Source organism: Staurois parvus, unplaced genomic scaffold (genome assembly GCF_062004578.1).
Source record: "Staurois parvus isolate SC_StPar_1 unplaced genomic scaffold, SC_StPar_1.0 ptg001196l, whole genome shotgun sequence".
Taxonomy (NCBI): Eukaryota; Metazoa; Chordata; class Amphibia; order Anura; family Ranidae; genus Staurois; species Staurois parvus.
The window spans coordinates 202,672-218,283 of record NW_028318992.1 but is presented as its reverse complement, the minus strand read 5'-3'; the positions used below and the strand labels follow the sequence as shown (position 1 = coordinate 218,283).

The 15,612-nt window shown below is 39.8% G+C and overlaps 1 protein-coding gene across 1 annotated transcript in view; it reads right to left on the bottom strand.

Annotated features, from left to right (window-relative positions):
- Positions 1-15,612, bottom strand: part of HEATR1 (HEAT repeat containing 1) — a 387,031-nt gene that overhangs the window by 174,314 nt on the left and 197,105 nt on the right. The window contains exons 16-20 of the mRNA XM_089660010.1: positions 9,621-9,758; positions 9,416-9,534; positions 2,327-2,448; positions 1,410-1,538; positions 1,067-1,291 (exon numbers count right to left, since the gene is read on the bottom strand). Of these exons, the coding sequence (XP_089516136.1) occupies positions 1,067-1,291; positions 1,410-1,538; positions 2,327-2,448; positions 9,416-9,534; positions 9,621-9,758 (733 nt within the window). The remainder of the gene's footprint in view (positions 1-1,066; positions 1,292-1,409; positions 1,539-2,326; positions 2,449-9,415; positions 9,535-9,620; positions 9,759-15,612) is intronic.

Here is a 15,612-nt window from a genome sequence, read left to right as displayed (position 1 = left end):
GCTTTCATTTAAACATCAACCAAGGAACACCTAACCGGACTTTAGAGAGCCACTGTACCATTTTTACTTGAACAATTTGGCTAAAACCAAGGGATTTGCAAGTATTAGGCTCCATGCATATTGGGTGTTTTGATAACGCTGGTAACTTTAGCTGTGTAAAGTCACATTAAAAACGTGAATTTTTCTGTTTTTTTCCCTAGAGTTTGTGCATTAGCATTTAGCTGCATTTTGCCACAATTAGCGGTGTTTTCCTGCATTTGCGTTTTTTTTAACCAAAGACATTTTGTCAAAAAAAAACATCGAAAAATGCTGCTTTGCGGAATTGGCAGAGGCTGCAGCATTGGAAACATATTACATGATCCACCCTAAAAATGGGTGGAACATGTAACATGTTCCCAAACATCCACTTACCCTTCCTTTAATGCAAACTAAAAGAATCCTGGTTGCTTGAAGAAGTACTACTGTAGTAGAAATCTTTGAACATACCGGTCTGCGGTGACCGTGCAGGTTGCAGATGTTTATTTTAAAATCATACTTATTACTGCTAAGATTGTGAGTTTCCTCCTCCTCGGTAAAAAGGGAGTGGTGACGTTTAAGGGGTTAATTAACTTACCCAGTGACAATCAAGCTGCTGGCACCTAGATTGTGGTCCCGCAAGCTGGAAAATCTGTGTGAAGGGTGCAGCTGAGAGTGGTATTGTTACATAAGTGGCAGCATGGTATGAGATTGGCCAATCCTTTTTCACGTGTTGGTGAGAAGGGCAGGGGTTGGGCACCGCTATACAAAATGAAAAACATTTTTTCCTATAGAATTGTGGTAAGTTGGAGTTGGGCTGTAATAGGTAAAATTGACAGAAAACTAGCAGTTCTCTGGGGGTCCTGAAATTTGGGATGCTCTTACTAGGCATATCACTACCACCAAAATTCAAGGCTTGCCCCAGTGACACCCACAAACCCGATACACACATAAGGCCACTGTTTATAATGGGTCAAGAGAGTATTCAGTAATAATAAAGTAATCACAGAGTCACTTAAAAATATTCTACTTTTAAATGTCCAGAGCTTACCTTCTCTCCATTTTTTTCCATTGTTCTGGACACGTGCTGCTCAAAAAAAAGAACCAGTAGTACCCAGAGAAAGCGCCCAGCCCCTACTATCTCCAGGAGCTGTGACAGAATGGGCAAACGTCTGTGTTCTGGGATGTGAGGAATGGCATCCACAAATACATGTATTATCTTTTCAACCACTTTCTCCACATCATCCCTGGTCTCTTTAGATGATTTCTCTCCTGCCTATAAGATAAACCATAACCAAATTTGAGAATACCAGTACAGTTTCAAATCACCAACCGAATATACAAATACTACAAACTGCAAAGAGCAATACAGTTCTATTTTCTTATGCTCATACCTGTACAAGAGAGGGGATCACAGTCTGCACAGTCTTACTAATTACTTGAAAACTATAACGGTCATCTAAACGCATGACACTGGCACCCATGAAAGTGAAGATGGGCATGATGTTGTGCAGAACTTTGTCCTGAGAAAAAGACAGCATTTTAAAAGATAATTAAAATTTCAGTTCACAGAATAAGCTGCAAAAGGTTCAAAGAAGCAAGTCACTTGGACATAAGATTTCAGCTGCATTTTGATAATGCAGATTCATAAAATTAAAGTCATCTTAACCAGAGTGAGTTTGCAGTAGCACAGTACACATATAAAAGTATGCACAATATAAAACTTTAACATCCATAAAAATCAATGATCATTTTCATTTTCTTAAGGGCATGTAGCAAATAGGTTAGTTCTGAGAGAATACTGAACATGGACTATTCCAAAGTGAAATATTTAAAGTAGTATCAAACCCAAAAGCAAAATGTATTGTGGCTTACCATTTCTTAAATGTAATGTCTGCATTCATTTTTTAGGCTTGCTTTCTTCTATTTTCGGCTAATGATCAAGCTCTCCAACACAATTTGTGAGAAAAAGTATGAACTAGAGTTTGGCTTAAATGTGTTAGTGTATCTAAACCGGTTAGTACATATCACACTCCCCTCCCCGCAGACTGACAATGCTGCTGTCCAAAGGAGCCTCAGAGTGCAGCACTCTTAATACAGGAGGTGTGGTACTGGCCAGATCACTAGGTGAAAACAGAGGGAAAAATACTTAAAACAAACCCGAAAACTGATGCAGATACCACACCTAATTATTGATAAGCTGCAATATATTACATTTTTGGTTTAATACTGCTTTATTATTTCAATTTGTCATAGTGAAATGGCAGTGTAAAAAAGTCATAATCAACAGATTAATTTAATCATTTCTTACTGGGAATATTCCAGCAGCAGTTCCCAAAAGACGTAAAGCATTATGATGGGTTTGGGGCATCTCAGAAGTCCTCACACACTGGACTATCAGCTCTACACTGAACTTTTCCTCATCCAGAACATCTGAAAAATAAAGCAGAAGCACAGCTGTCAGGAGAATACACACTGAAATGGCAATCTCAAAATAAGAAAAAACCTGAATGGGGGATAAGATATTGGTAAGGATTTAAAAATTAGAGATGCTGGGGGGGCGTGCCCGGAAGGTGACCAGGATGGCCACACACCAATAGTGCCACGGAGATCAGCAGCAATTCAGGGCCTACAGCACGGGTGGTGATAATTTATCTGCAATGTTCTACCCCCACAACACCTTATCATCACTGGCAGTATGTCCACGATGAGGAAGGAGCGGCCAGGCCGATCCACCAAGGTGGTGCCCACAGACACTTAATACCACAGTATGGTGAGGCAGATAGCACAGAGGATCACAAACATGGCAGGAGGGGACAGACTCACATCCAGGCACATACAGGGCGGAAATTCCCTGGCTTTGTCACCATCAAACAACCAGTGAAGTTGAGGATCAGACAGGTTTTCTACATCCAATCCAAACACAGAAGTGAGTCCTTCACACATTCATGCCTTTGGGGATGCTGAACTTCATAACTCAATAGTGGCCTTCCCTACAGAGGTAGGGAAGCAAATTTGCCCATTTTTGACTCTATATATGTGACTCTCTTCTAGATCATATATTTTAGCTTTGGAGTGATGCACCATATTGAGGATGTTAGTGTGAATAGAACTCTGCAGGGATAGCAAGATATCCTTTAAAGTGGTGTCTAGCACTGGTTGGTTAGAGAACCACGACAGGATCACCTAAATATTTTCTCCGGTCTCAGTTTCCTCTACTTCGGTGCACATAAATCCATCAAACAGTACTACCCAGCACCCCATCCAATCAATTTTGATAATCCATCACTAAATTCCAAGTTTACAGAACAATCAATCAAAAAAAAACAAACAATATTATATCCCAAAAAATGTGCAAATGTGCAATAAATAAAATAAATATTCAGTTCATGTAGCAAACATAGTGAACTATGATAATTGTATTACGGAACTATAATATATATAAAAATTGTATTCCGTGACTGCGATATATATGAAAGTCCACCATAGATATCAATGAAACAAACTCTGTTTTCTTGAATGCATCACCAATGAGTGCACAGTTATTTACTGCACGACTGCACTTTTTTTGGCACAAATTTTGAAAAGCTGTTTACAGGAGGGGTGTTTGAAGTAGTTGATTGCACTGTAAACTTGGAATTTAGTGATTATCAGAACTGATTGGATGGGGTGCTGTGTAGCGCTGTTTGATAGATTTGCACAATTATTTCTTTGGATACCACCAAAGAGGAAATAGCTGCTTCCCCATTATAGTAGAACCCCTGTTTTGTGTTTTAAAAAAATCTGTGGCTCAGTCCGATATTACATCCTCTTTTCCTCTACTCTGACCCTGAAAACACCACTTGAGTATGGACTCTCTTTGCTCCTGTACCACGAACTCACAACGTTTACGATTTTTTGTTCTTTTTTAGTCTTCTTAAGCGATTGTTGTTCAGCCTTAACACCTTACTGCAGCTGTTTCTATATTACAGTCCCTATATCTTGAATAAAACCTGTTTGATCATCAAGACACAACTACAAGCCTTCCCATCTCTCCTGCAACTGATACAGATCAGCTAATCTTGGACCTCTCATATATAAGTCCAATATTGACTTTTTCTTATCAGGCAACCTCTTGTGATACAATCTCACCATCACCATTCATACGCTACCACAATAAAAGTATTTACAATTTCAAGGAACCCTTTACCTACAATATGCCTTTCAAGATCATGTCCCTCAATGTGAGAGGATTAAACCACCCAGGGAAATGCGACTCTGAAGCTTCAATGTGACATTTTATGCCTCCAAGAAACACATTTCTCCTCTACAAGCACATCTTTTCTGCCAATGCTTCCCAAGAGGAGTGCTCACTGTGATGACCAGGAGTATTACATTATTCTTATTTATGAAACAAACGCTGTCTACAAAATTGCCAATATTTATGCTCCCAATACCAAGCAATTCTCTTTTTCACAAAATATGGACGAAAATACAGAAACAAGGCCATGTTCTGATATGTGGAGATTTGAATATAGTACTGGATACCTCTATGGACATTAAGGGCCCCACACTGAAACAAGCACGTACATACGCTCTGCCCACCTTTTTATATTCAGCTGACCTATATGATGTCTGGAGGTGCCTACCTTCCTTGATTTATTTGTAATGAACAAAACTCCTTCAGGACATTACCGCCTCTGAGATTGACACCATTACATGTTCTGACCACATGCCCATCTCAATCCAGATAGGAGGGAAAAGTTACAGTCCACACATGACCATGTGGAGAAACTATCCATTGCTGATGACCACTCCGGCAGTTTCGAAAGCGATACGTGATTTTTTTTTTTTTCCCCGTTTAAATCAGTGCCTCCTCTGTCACGGACCGCTTCCTCATATGGTCCTCTCACTAAGCTTACATTTGCGCCATTTTACTTAAATTGAGTTTGCAGGCTAAACTCCAGAGAACACAGTATCCCCACTGGCTCAGGTTTTTCCAGACAGAGTGTTGGCTGACAGGTTCAATATCACAAACTGTACAAAGCAGGGGTGTCCTCTCCCTGCTGATTTTCACCCTTTTGATGGAGCCTTTAGCACAGAAGATACAAAACCACAGCTTCAACTCAGAAGTAACAGTGTCAGATAAAAAATATAAAATTACCGTATTTGCAGATGGCATTTTAATACTAACCGGTCCGGCTTCTTCCCTACCAGGGTCTATGATGTGTTAATATACTCTTTAATGATATCTCATACCATAAGGTCAATGAGTCAAAGTCTAATATTCTTTGGGTCTGGATGAGTCAACTAAGAGCCACCTACAGTCTAAATTTCACTTTCAGTGGGTTTCCTCATCAGTGCCATATCTAGGAATCTCCCTAACTTCCCCCACAAAAAATGTGTACTCTACTAATTCCTAAATATTAAACCTCTACCAATTCAGGTCCCATCCTTTTTCACTACTATCAAACACACTTAGTGCTTATGGGTGGATGGGTAAAAACTTACACTGCAGTGATATTGGACCAACTCAAACATTGGTTAAAACACGAATGTGTACTATAATCAATAATATTACTAAACAAAATCATCCAAATTAAATAGTGATATAAGTGAATAAAGTGCTATATTAGGTGAAAAAAAATAAAATAAATGTGAACAGTGTTTTAACAACAAAAGTGTTCATAAATTAGTGCAGGCTTGATGCGATCAGGTCAGCATACAGTGCTCCATAAAGTCATAATGCACTTGTGAAATCCATGCGACTTAATCCGTGCGAAAGACTGTAAGAAATGCGCACTCACCAGATGAGCATAATTAATGCACAATATGCTGAATATGAATCTGTAGGAAACCCCCTTTAAATGGATCTGCCAGACAGCATGGAAACAGTATTCCTCCTCTGGACACAAGCCTCCTCTGCAGCCACGCTTCCACTGGGGTCCTGGGAATCCTTAGCTCAAATCAGAGCCAATAACAAAGATCCTCATAGTATAGTATTAATGTTGCTTTATTGTAAAAAATTATAGGCTAGATGATCATCCACGTGAAAATGCTCAAATCTCCGCTTAAAACAACTTAAAATTAGCTGTCAAAAACAATGTGGCTGATGTGAATGTACAATATATATGTGTAAAGCGCTGCGTAAATTGACAACGCTATATAAGTACCTGTCAGACTGCAATGATGCCCATAGAGACATTGACATGTCCTTAAGTGTTGTATTTGAAACCGGTTGCCCTGAAGTCTGGAAGGCTATCGGGCCCATGTCTTGCATTAGCAGACTGCAGTGTGAGCACTGGTCCACTTACATCCAGCAAGGGATCACTGTCTAGCCCTTCATCTGTGTCCCGTCTGGTATGTGATTTGGCGAGCTTTGCGTGGATGCTATAGAGTGGCCCGATTACTGGGAGCCCACCACCGATCCCCTTGCTGATCTCCGAGTTTGGCTGCACATCAACTAGAGGTCCAAGCTCTCCACTTGGCGTGTGGTCTCCGTTGCCATTTTGGTATGGTCTGGGGTGCAGGGTTGGGAAGAAACTAGATAATTTCTTCAAAGGGGCTTGTTCTTGCTGGAGTCGCCACATACCCAAGGGTGGAGCGGGGGTCCAGATGTCTGTAAAGTCATGCTGTAGTGTCATAGCCCTTTTAGAGGCAGTCGTAGCTATAGAATAGCCCAGTGTCAGAGCGGAGCTTCGGAGTTAAAAGGCCATCTTGCAGAGCGGTTGCCAACACCCCCATGAAAATGTATTTTCTCTCTTCTTTATTTTTCAAAACCTTGACAAAAAATGAGATCTGAAAAATACTCACCATGCCTTTTATTAAATTTCTTGGGCTGTGTTTCTATTTTGTTTTAAATTTTTTAGGTTATTGCATGCATTGAGTATTACACTATCGTTATTGCCTTACAAGATAACAATACAGTTTGATATAGGTATATTGTATGCACAATTGCACTTAATTTTAGGAGACAGCACGCCCACGTTTCTTGAAGTAGTTAGACATTGGTTCACTCCATCCTTTGCTAAACAGTGGAGATATAGAAGAACACTTTGAACCCTAAGGAGACTGGAGTACTCTTCTGCACGCCCAATCCTTTCTTGGTACACAATACTACTCAAAGCGCTCTAATATCACAGCAGCCTTGTCAGTAGGGAAATCATTTTTAGCCTCTCTTAACCTTTTCTCAACCAATCTGATGGCTACAGTCACTGGGATTGTGCATAAAACTGACAGGCAGACACCTGCCTGTCAGGTGGAAGCAGTCGGGCGGCTGCACTGCCACCTGATCGCATCCACAGCCCCCGGCACCCCCTTTTAGTCCCTGCATGTCTCAATAAAGAGAACCTGTTACCTAAAAATCATCACATAGGGGACTGTGTGTCCCACTATGTGATGAAAACAATAAGAAAAAAAAAAAAAAAAAAAATCGGTGTAACTATTTTTTTGCAATAAGAAAAAAAAACCTAAGTTCATAAAATCCCCCCCCCCACATATACACGCATACAAATGTAAATGCACACATCAGGGTGCCTAGGCATGAAAACGTTGACTGCGATACGCGTTACATATCGTCGAGCATACCAGAGAGAGAGCAATAATTCTAGCACAATGATTTTTTTAAAATTATGAGTAAAAATGCAAACACGGCTGTCAGCAAAAAGGTTCAAAGACACCTAAACTAGTACACCTTCCCCTATACCTATGGCGATATTTCACTTTGTTACCCAACATTAGCAACATTTTTTGCTTGTGTGATTGGCTCACAGATTTTCCCAGAAGTCTGCATTTAGGCTGGCCATACACTATACAATTTCTGCCCAATGCCCTTTAGATTTACCTTCAACTATGTAGTGCAAGGGCCTGCCTAATAGGATACAATTGAAAGTGTTGTTTAGGTTTGACCTCGTATTATACGGTTTTTGGTAAATGCAAAGCAAAATTCTCAAGAAAATTGTATAAGGTATGGCCAGCCTAAGATACGAGTCAGATTTTAGGCATCCCCTGCAAAAATATGTCATTTTTGGTGAGATACGCCTGAAGGGAAATCCCATCGAAATGAAGACCCAGCAATTTTCGTTAGAATCCTGCAGGTGCGGCTGATAATTAGAAATTGCTTCCATTTCCATTCATTTTGCACATGGACACAACCATCCACCTTTTTTTTCTCAACAAAAGTGGAGTTATGCTTTAAGCACTGGAAGTCACTCAAACATACCTATCAGAATATCAGAACGGACACCAAATGACAGATTTCCTCTGCTTTTATGCCTTTCAAGAGGCCTTCAATATTCCCCCACAGGGATTGTTTGTCCATATGGGAATCACATCCCTACGCCACAAATCCACTCCAGTTTTACACTTACCAGAAATAGAGTGGTCCTTTTGGACCTCTAATTCACCAAAAATGAAAAGGCATCACACTCCTCTATATTCTCCTACAGTCTAAATATCTATTTGTGAAAGGATCAGCCTTAAAGAAATTGGAACAAGACTTAAGCATGCCATTCTTGGGCACACAATGGTTATACGCTGTTCACCACAACTATAAGACCTCTAGATGCATCAACTATTGGGAACTCTCCCAAAAATTCAATCATAGATGGTACCTCATCCCTGTCCAAATGGCTAAGTACACCCAACTCAGATGACAGTCATTGCTGGCAAGGCTGCTCCCAGATAGGAACATTATTCCACATTTTATGAGATTGCCCCCATATTTTGGAACAAGATCTTCACTTTAATCTTTGATATCACAGGTTGCGTGACAACATACCCTGCCTTAGCTGTCCTTAGTATTGATATTAACAAATTCCCACATAACTTCAGACCACTGGTTATGCATGTACTATTTGCTGCTAGACTGATGCTAAAATGCAAGTGGAGATGAAATCTAGGCCCAAATACTGTATCGCTGATGTAAAAATACAACTGAACCCAACGGTGAGCTATGAAAAATGTCTGGCACTGCAATAAGGCTCTCTAGTAAATTTCATGATGTCTGGAACATTTGGATTAAATTTACAAAAGCCTTTTCTATATAGCTGAGTATTCTGTAAGCATCTAGACCCCTATCATGGCACAACGATGTGTGGATGGCTTATATGAATATAATTACATTTAGACCTCCATCTCAGTAAGGCTGCTGGCATTAGTTACAGGTGTATTTTACCTAGAGTTGTATCGTTTATACTACTCCCTTTTGTGCCATCTGAAATATCACTTGATTATTTTCACACTACTGATGTTTTTGATGCTATGCAGCATTGGATGTACCTAACCTTACGATCAAATATGTTGCGCCTCTGTATGTAATGTTTCTTCTGTGTTATGCATAACAGATGCATACCGTGTTTGTATCAATAATTGGAAAACCAATAAAAATGCATATTTAAAAAACAAAAATTAGACAAGCTACCTTTTGCATTTTTCCCATTATCAGATAAAAGTTTTTGACAGATGTTGTGCAGGCAGCTGAGGATCAGTTGTTTGTAGTATTCAAAGTTTTCTTGCTTAAGATTTGAAGACTCAAGGCACCTAAAAGCGATAAAGCAAACCTCAGGAAATGTTTGTCCAAAAATAAAAGAGAAATCAACTATGGTTAGATCAATATAGAAGAATACCTAGAAAGCAGGTAAAAGAGGGTGTGTACCAACAGCTGTGGTTCTTTTAGTTTCTTCTTGTGCTGCAAAAGCTCCAAAATAATAGAGGTTCTGGGCCAATTCACATTTTCTTCCTCCTGATTGTCAGCCTTTGGATTCCTAGACCGATAAGTAGAAAAACAAAATTACTGTAGAATATATCTTCAGATTGCCTTGTCAAATCTAGATATACCACAGGAAGCACAAGATTAAAAATAAATTATACACACATACATACAGCACTGTGCAAAAGTTTTAGGCAGGTGTGAAGTAAGAAATTATATATTTTAATTTCTTTTTTTCAATTTACAAAATCCAAAGTGAGCAAACCGAAGACAAATCTAAATCAAATCAATATTTGGTGTGAATAATCTTTGGCTTTAAACCAGCATCAATTCTTACACATGCACAAAAGTCAGATTTTGTAGTATTAGAGTCAGGTGTATGATTAACCAGTTATAGCAGGCAGGTGCCTGAAACAAACAGCTGTGTGGGAAGCTTAAAACTGGGTGAGGAACAGCCAACTTTTTCTATGTCACCATGGCAAGGCTGAGCACACAAGGTAGCTATACTGAATCAACAAGGTCTCACCCAGGCAAAGTTTTCAAAGCAGACTAGAGTTTCAAGATGTGCTGTTCAAGCTTTTGGAAGAGACACAAAGAAATTAACCATGTTGAGGACCATAGACACAGTATTTGGCCATGGAACCAAAGTGGTTCTAAAGGCTGAAGGTTTTTAGGCAATATACCATTTTGTGATACCTTGATTACAGCCTTTCCAGACTTCTCAGCAAATGCCTCCATTATGAAGGTTAAGCGCAGGTTCCGGGTCCAACATCTAAAACACGCAGTGACAAATACAGCTGAACTCTGGGGGATAGGCGACAACAAAACAGATTTCTTTGAAGGCCACAAAGTGGTTATGTCCATGCTGAAGCAGAGGGCTGCGAATCGCACTGCCCTGGACTGACTTGCCCTGTTATCCACTGCCCACGGTGGGTACATGCTTGGCGGCCATAGGAATTAGGCTAATTTCCACTATTTGGATCTTCCCTACATGCCTGTTTCCCACCTACATGCTCTTCAATTTTCTGGAGTAACCTGGACCTTTTTTGTTTATTTTCTTTTGATTCTTGCTCCAGCTCTATGAATCTGACCTCAGCATTCTGCCCTCAGGACTCCACTTTGTCAGCAGACTGCTCTCGATTTACAAATTTCTCTCATTACAGGTCTTCTGAATCTGACTCACTTGCTCCTGTTCACGTTGTGCATGAGCGCCCCTAACAAATGGATACAAGCTTTTTTGCTCAGGCAGACTTCCAGAGTTCAGTCACATGTGCCTTACCCCCAAATGTGTCTCACAGCAAATATTCACCACCTTAGACACAATGTACCAATAATTAAGTATCACTGCCCCAGGCAGTTCCTTGTTGTTAGTTTCCAACATGTTAGCTGCACTAGTGTCTTCCCAGAGGGGAAACAGACAGTGAATGTAAAATATACTAAACACTCAAATGCCACATCCAAGAATACCAATTATATGTCAAAAAAGAAACCCAAATGTTGGATTTAGTGGCACTAAAGGGGAGCAAACATGTAAAAAAAATAATAAAATGTATCGTTATACAGAAAACTCAAGTTAAAAAACCAGAATTGCTCAATACAAGTTCAAATATGTCCTACTGCTGACTCACTCTACCACACAATAGCAATAAATATGTAAAAAAAAATGATTAATAGAATAATTTGGTGCTGCGCTAATAATATATCCCTTAAATCAAAAATTCATAAACAGAAGACTTCACAAAAAGAGCATATAAAATTTCAAAATATTTAGAATAGAATGCATATGAAATATCCAAAGTCATAAATAACAGTGGAACCCCCAAAATAATGAATCTAGGGTGTAACCTAAATACACCATATATAGGCGACTTATAAGTGACAATTCTTATTATACATAAATAGTGCCAACATAAATGGTGATAAAATAGAATCCCACCACTACAGTGCTACATTTGCACGAAAATATTTGTGATGTGAAAATATACCTACAGGTATACTGCGTGCCAAACTGGTATTGGCTAAAGATCTAACAGAAAAGAACACTTATAGTGCACATTAGTGGAAAACAGGAAACTTTTGAAAAGTGGTTAATAGTGAAAAGCCACAAAGCTAATTTGCCACTACATAGTTGGTAATAAAATCATCAAAATTCAACAGTTTTGAAACTGATAAAGATAAAAGTGAACCATATAACAGTGACCCCCAGTTGGGGATAAAGTGGAATATTAGTGGCTAGGTGACACTAATAAAATACTGTATATGGTGAAATATTTATAAGTCACACAGCCAATAAACATAAAAGGCAAAAACAAAAGAATATAAACTATTTATACATAACCCTAAAATGCGGGGATAAATAGTGAGATAAGTGACCCACACGTGAATCTGTGACACATAAAATGATAGGTCAAAAAAATTCCAGAATCCTATATGAATGAAACATCCAACATATAAAGTAAATCTCATCCAGAAATAAACGTATCACCCAAACTAAAAAGTCCAAAACCACCTAAATGGTGGAGGTGTTCTATAGTCCTTAATGGATGTATGTACAGGTGAAACTTGAAAAATTAGAATATCGTGCAAAAGTTCATTTATTTCAGTAATGCAACTTTAAAGGTGAAACTGATATATGAGCTAGACTCAGTACATGCAAAGTAAGATAGTTCAAGCCGTGATTTGTCATAATTGTGATGATTATGGCTTACAGCTCATGAAAACCCAGAATCCACAATCTCAGAAAATTAGAATATTGTGAAAAGGTGCAATATTCTAGGCTCAAACTGTCCCACTCTAATCAGCTAATTAGGCCATAACACCTGCAAAGGGTTCCTGAACCTTTAAATGGTCTCTCAGTCTGGTTCAGTAGGAATCACAATCATGGGAAAGACTGCTGACCTGACAGTTGTGCAGAAAACCATCATTGACACCCTCCATAAGGAGGGAAAGCCTCAAAAGGTAATTGCAAAAGAAGTTGGATGTTCCCAAAGTGCTGTATCAAAGCACATTAATAGAAAGTTATGTGGAAGGGAAAAGTGTGGAAGAAAAAGGTGCACAAGCAGCAGGGATGACCGCAGCCTGGAGAGGATTGTCAGGAAAAGCCCATTCAAAAGTGTTGGGAGACTTTCACATCAAGAGCCACCACACACAGACGGATCCTGGACATGGGCTTCAAATGTCGTATTCCTCTTGTCAAGCCGCTCCTTAACAACAAACAAAGTCAGAAGCGTCTTACCTGGGCTAAAGAAAAACAGACCTGGTCTGTTGCTCAGTGGTCTAAAGTCCTCTTTTCTGATGAGAGCAACTTTTGAATCTCATTTGGAAACCAAGGACCCAGAGTATGGAGGAAGAATGGAGAGGCACACACTGCAAGATGCTTGAAGTCCAGTGTGAAGTTTCCACAGTCTGTGTTGATTTGGGGAGCTATGTCACCTGCTGGTGTTGGTCCACTGTGCTTCATTAAGTCCAGGGTCAACGCAGCCATCTACCAGGAGATTTTGGAGTACTTCATGCTTCCTTCCGCAGACTAGCTTCATGGGGATGCTGACTTCATTTTCCAGCAGGACTTGGCACCTGCCCACACTGCCAAAAGCACCAAAACCTGGTTCAATGACCGAGGGATTACTGTGCTTGATTGGCCAGCAAACCCGCCTGACCTGAACCCCATATGGAATCTATGGGGCATTGCCAAGAGAAAGATGAAAGACACGAGACTGAACAATGCAGAAGAGCTGAAGGCCGCTATTGAAGAATCGTGGTCTTCCATAACACCTCAGCAGTGCCACAGGCTGATAGCTTCCATGCCACGCCGCATTGAGGCAGTAATTGCTGCAAAAGGGGCCCAAACCAAGTACTGAGTACATATGCATGCTTATACTTTTCAGGTCTGATATTGTCCTATGTACAATCCTTTTTTTATTGATTGCATGTAATATTCTAATTTCCTGAGATTGCGGATTTGGGGTTTTCATGAGCTGTAAGCCATAATCATCACAATTATGACAAATCACAGCTTGAACTATCTTGCTTTGCATGTAATGAGTCTGTCTCATATTAGTTTCACCTTTTAAGTTGCATTTCTGAAATAAATGAACTTTTGCACGATATTCCAATTTTTCGAGTTTCACCTGTTATGCACTACACTGTTCCCCACAAATCCTACCTTTATTTGACGAATATAACTACTACAAAATGTCTCCAATGCTGAAATCCACCCTATGACGTGGTCGGACCATGCACCTCTCTCTATATGCATTGAGGAGTCCTTAAAATTTTCTCCAGTGTTACTATGGCGTAATGACATATGTATTATAATCCTGCTTTTCGTTCTACTCTTACTGCTGCTTTACAAGAATATTTTGATATTAACTCATCTCCTACTGTTAATGTATTTAGTACATGGTGTGCTCATAAAGCATTTTGTAGAGGTCTACTTTTGAAACTGGCCTCCCAAGCGAGGCGGGATTGGAACAAAATATTCTTGGACATTGTTGACAAAATAACTAGGCTAGAACAACTCCACAAAAAAATCACTGTCTCCCACCGTAATGCAGGATCTCCAAAAGGCTAGACTGGAACTTAGAACCATTATGGCACGGCGACATGCCTCAAATTTGAAAATAGCCAAGATAACTTTTTACACCCAAAGGGAATAAAGCAGGTAAAATGCTGGCAAGATACCTGGCTATTAGACAATCTAAATCCAAATTAGCATCCATTCTGGACCCTGTGACGAATAAACCCACCTATCATCCCAATAAAATAGCAGCTGCGTTCCGATTCTATTACTCCCAGTTATACAATCTTAAAGAGGACCCTGCCACTCCTCAGCCTACCCCTGAACTGATACATACATTCCTACATAACCTACCATTACCTAAATTAACACAGCAAAAACTGGAAGGGCTTAATCTACCCATTCTGGAAAGCGAGATAAGTGTGGCTATTAAGGCACTGCCTAAAGGGAAATCCCCGGGGGCAGATGGTTTTACTGCAGAATATTACAAAGAATTTCAATCTATACTAGTACCTCATCTTAAAACTCCTGATTGCCCTCAGAATTTCAGACCAATTTCCCTCCTAAATACAAATCTTAAAATATATGCTAAAATCTTAGCGACTTGATTATTAAATATTACTCCCCTCCTCATCCAGGCTGATCAAGTGGGTTTTGTTAAAGGCTGACAGGCTGCAGATGGGACTCGTAGGATTCTCAATCTGATGCATTTGGTTGAGTCAAGGGGGTTTCAGGCAGTGTTCTTGACTCTAGATGCCGAAAAAGGCGTTTGATAGAGTCCATTGGCAATATCTAGATGCTACTCTATCTAAATTTGGTATTAACGGCTTTATAAAATCTGCCATCATGGCGTTATATTGAGTTCCCTCAGCTCAAGTCTTTACATCCAATGCCCTGTCCGCTCCCTTCAATATCACTAATAGCACTCGCCAGGGTTGCCCTCTATCCCCCATCATCTTCTTGTTGGTGATGGAACCCTTAGCGACTGGGATTAGAAACAATCCACGGATCTCGGGTATCCAAGTAGCGTCCACTTCTCACAAAATTGGTCTGTTCGCGGACAATGTAATTCTAACTGTCACTGATCCATTGACTTCCCTCACAGAGATTTCAACCTCCCTACAGTCCTTTAGCTATGTATCCTATTACAAACTTAATATCACCAAATTCTGTGCCCTCCCAATCGCCATAAGGAAAGATTCTCTGAGCTTTCTTAAGGATTCATTCCCCTACCATTGGACCAACAAGAAACTGGACTATCTTGGTATCTGCATTTCAGCTCCATCCTCACATACCTTTAAAAACAATTTTGAACCGTTATATCAGTCCACTATTTTGGAGATGCAGAAAATTGATACATTTGAAACTTCATGGATAGGCAGAACATCAGCAT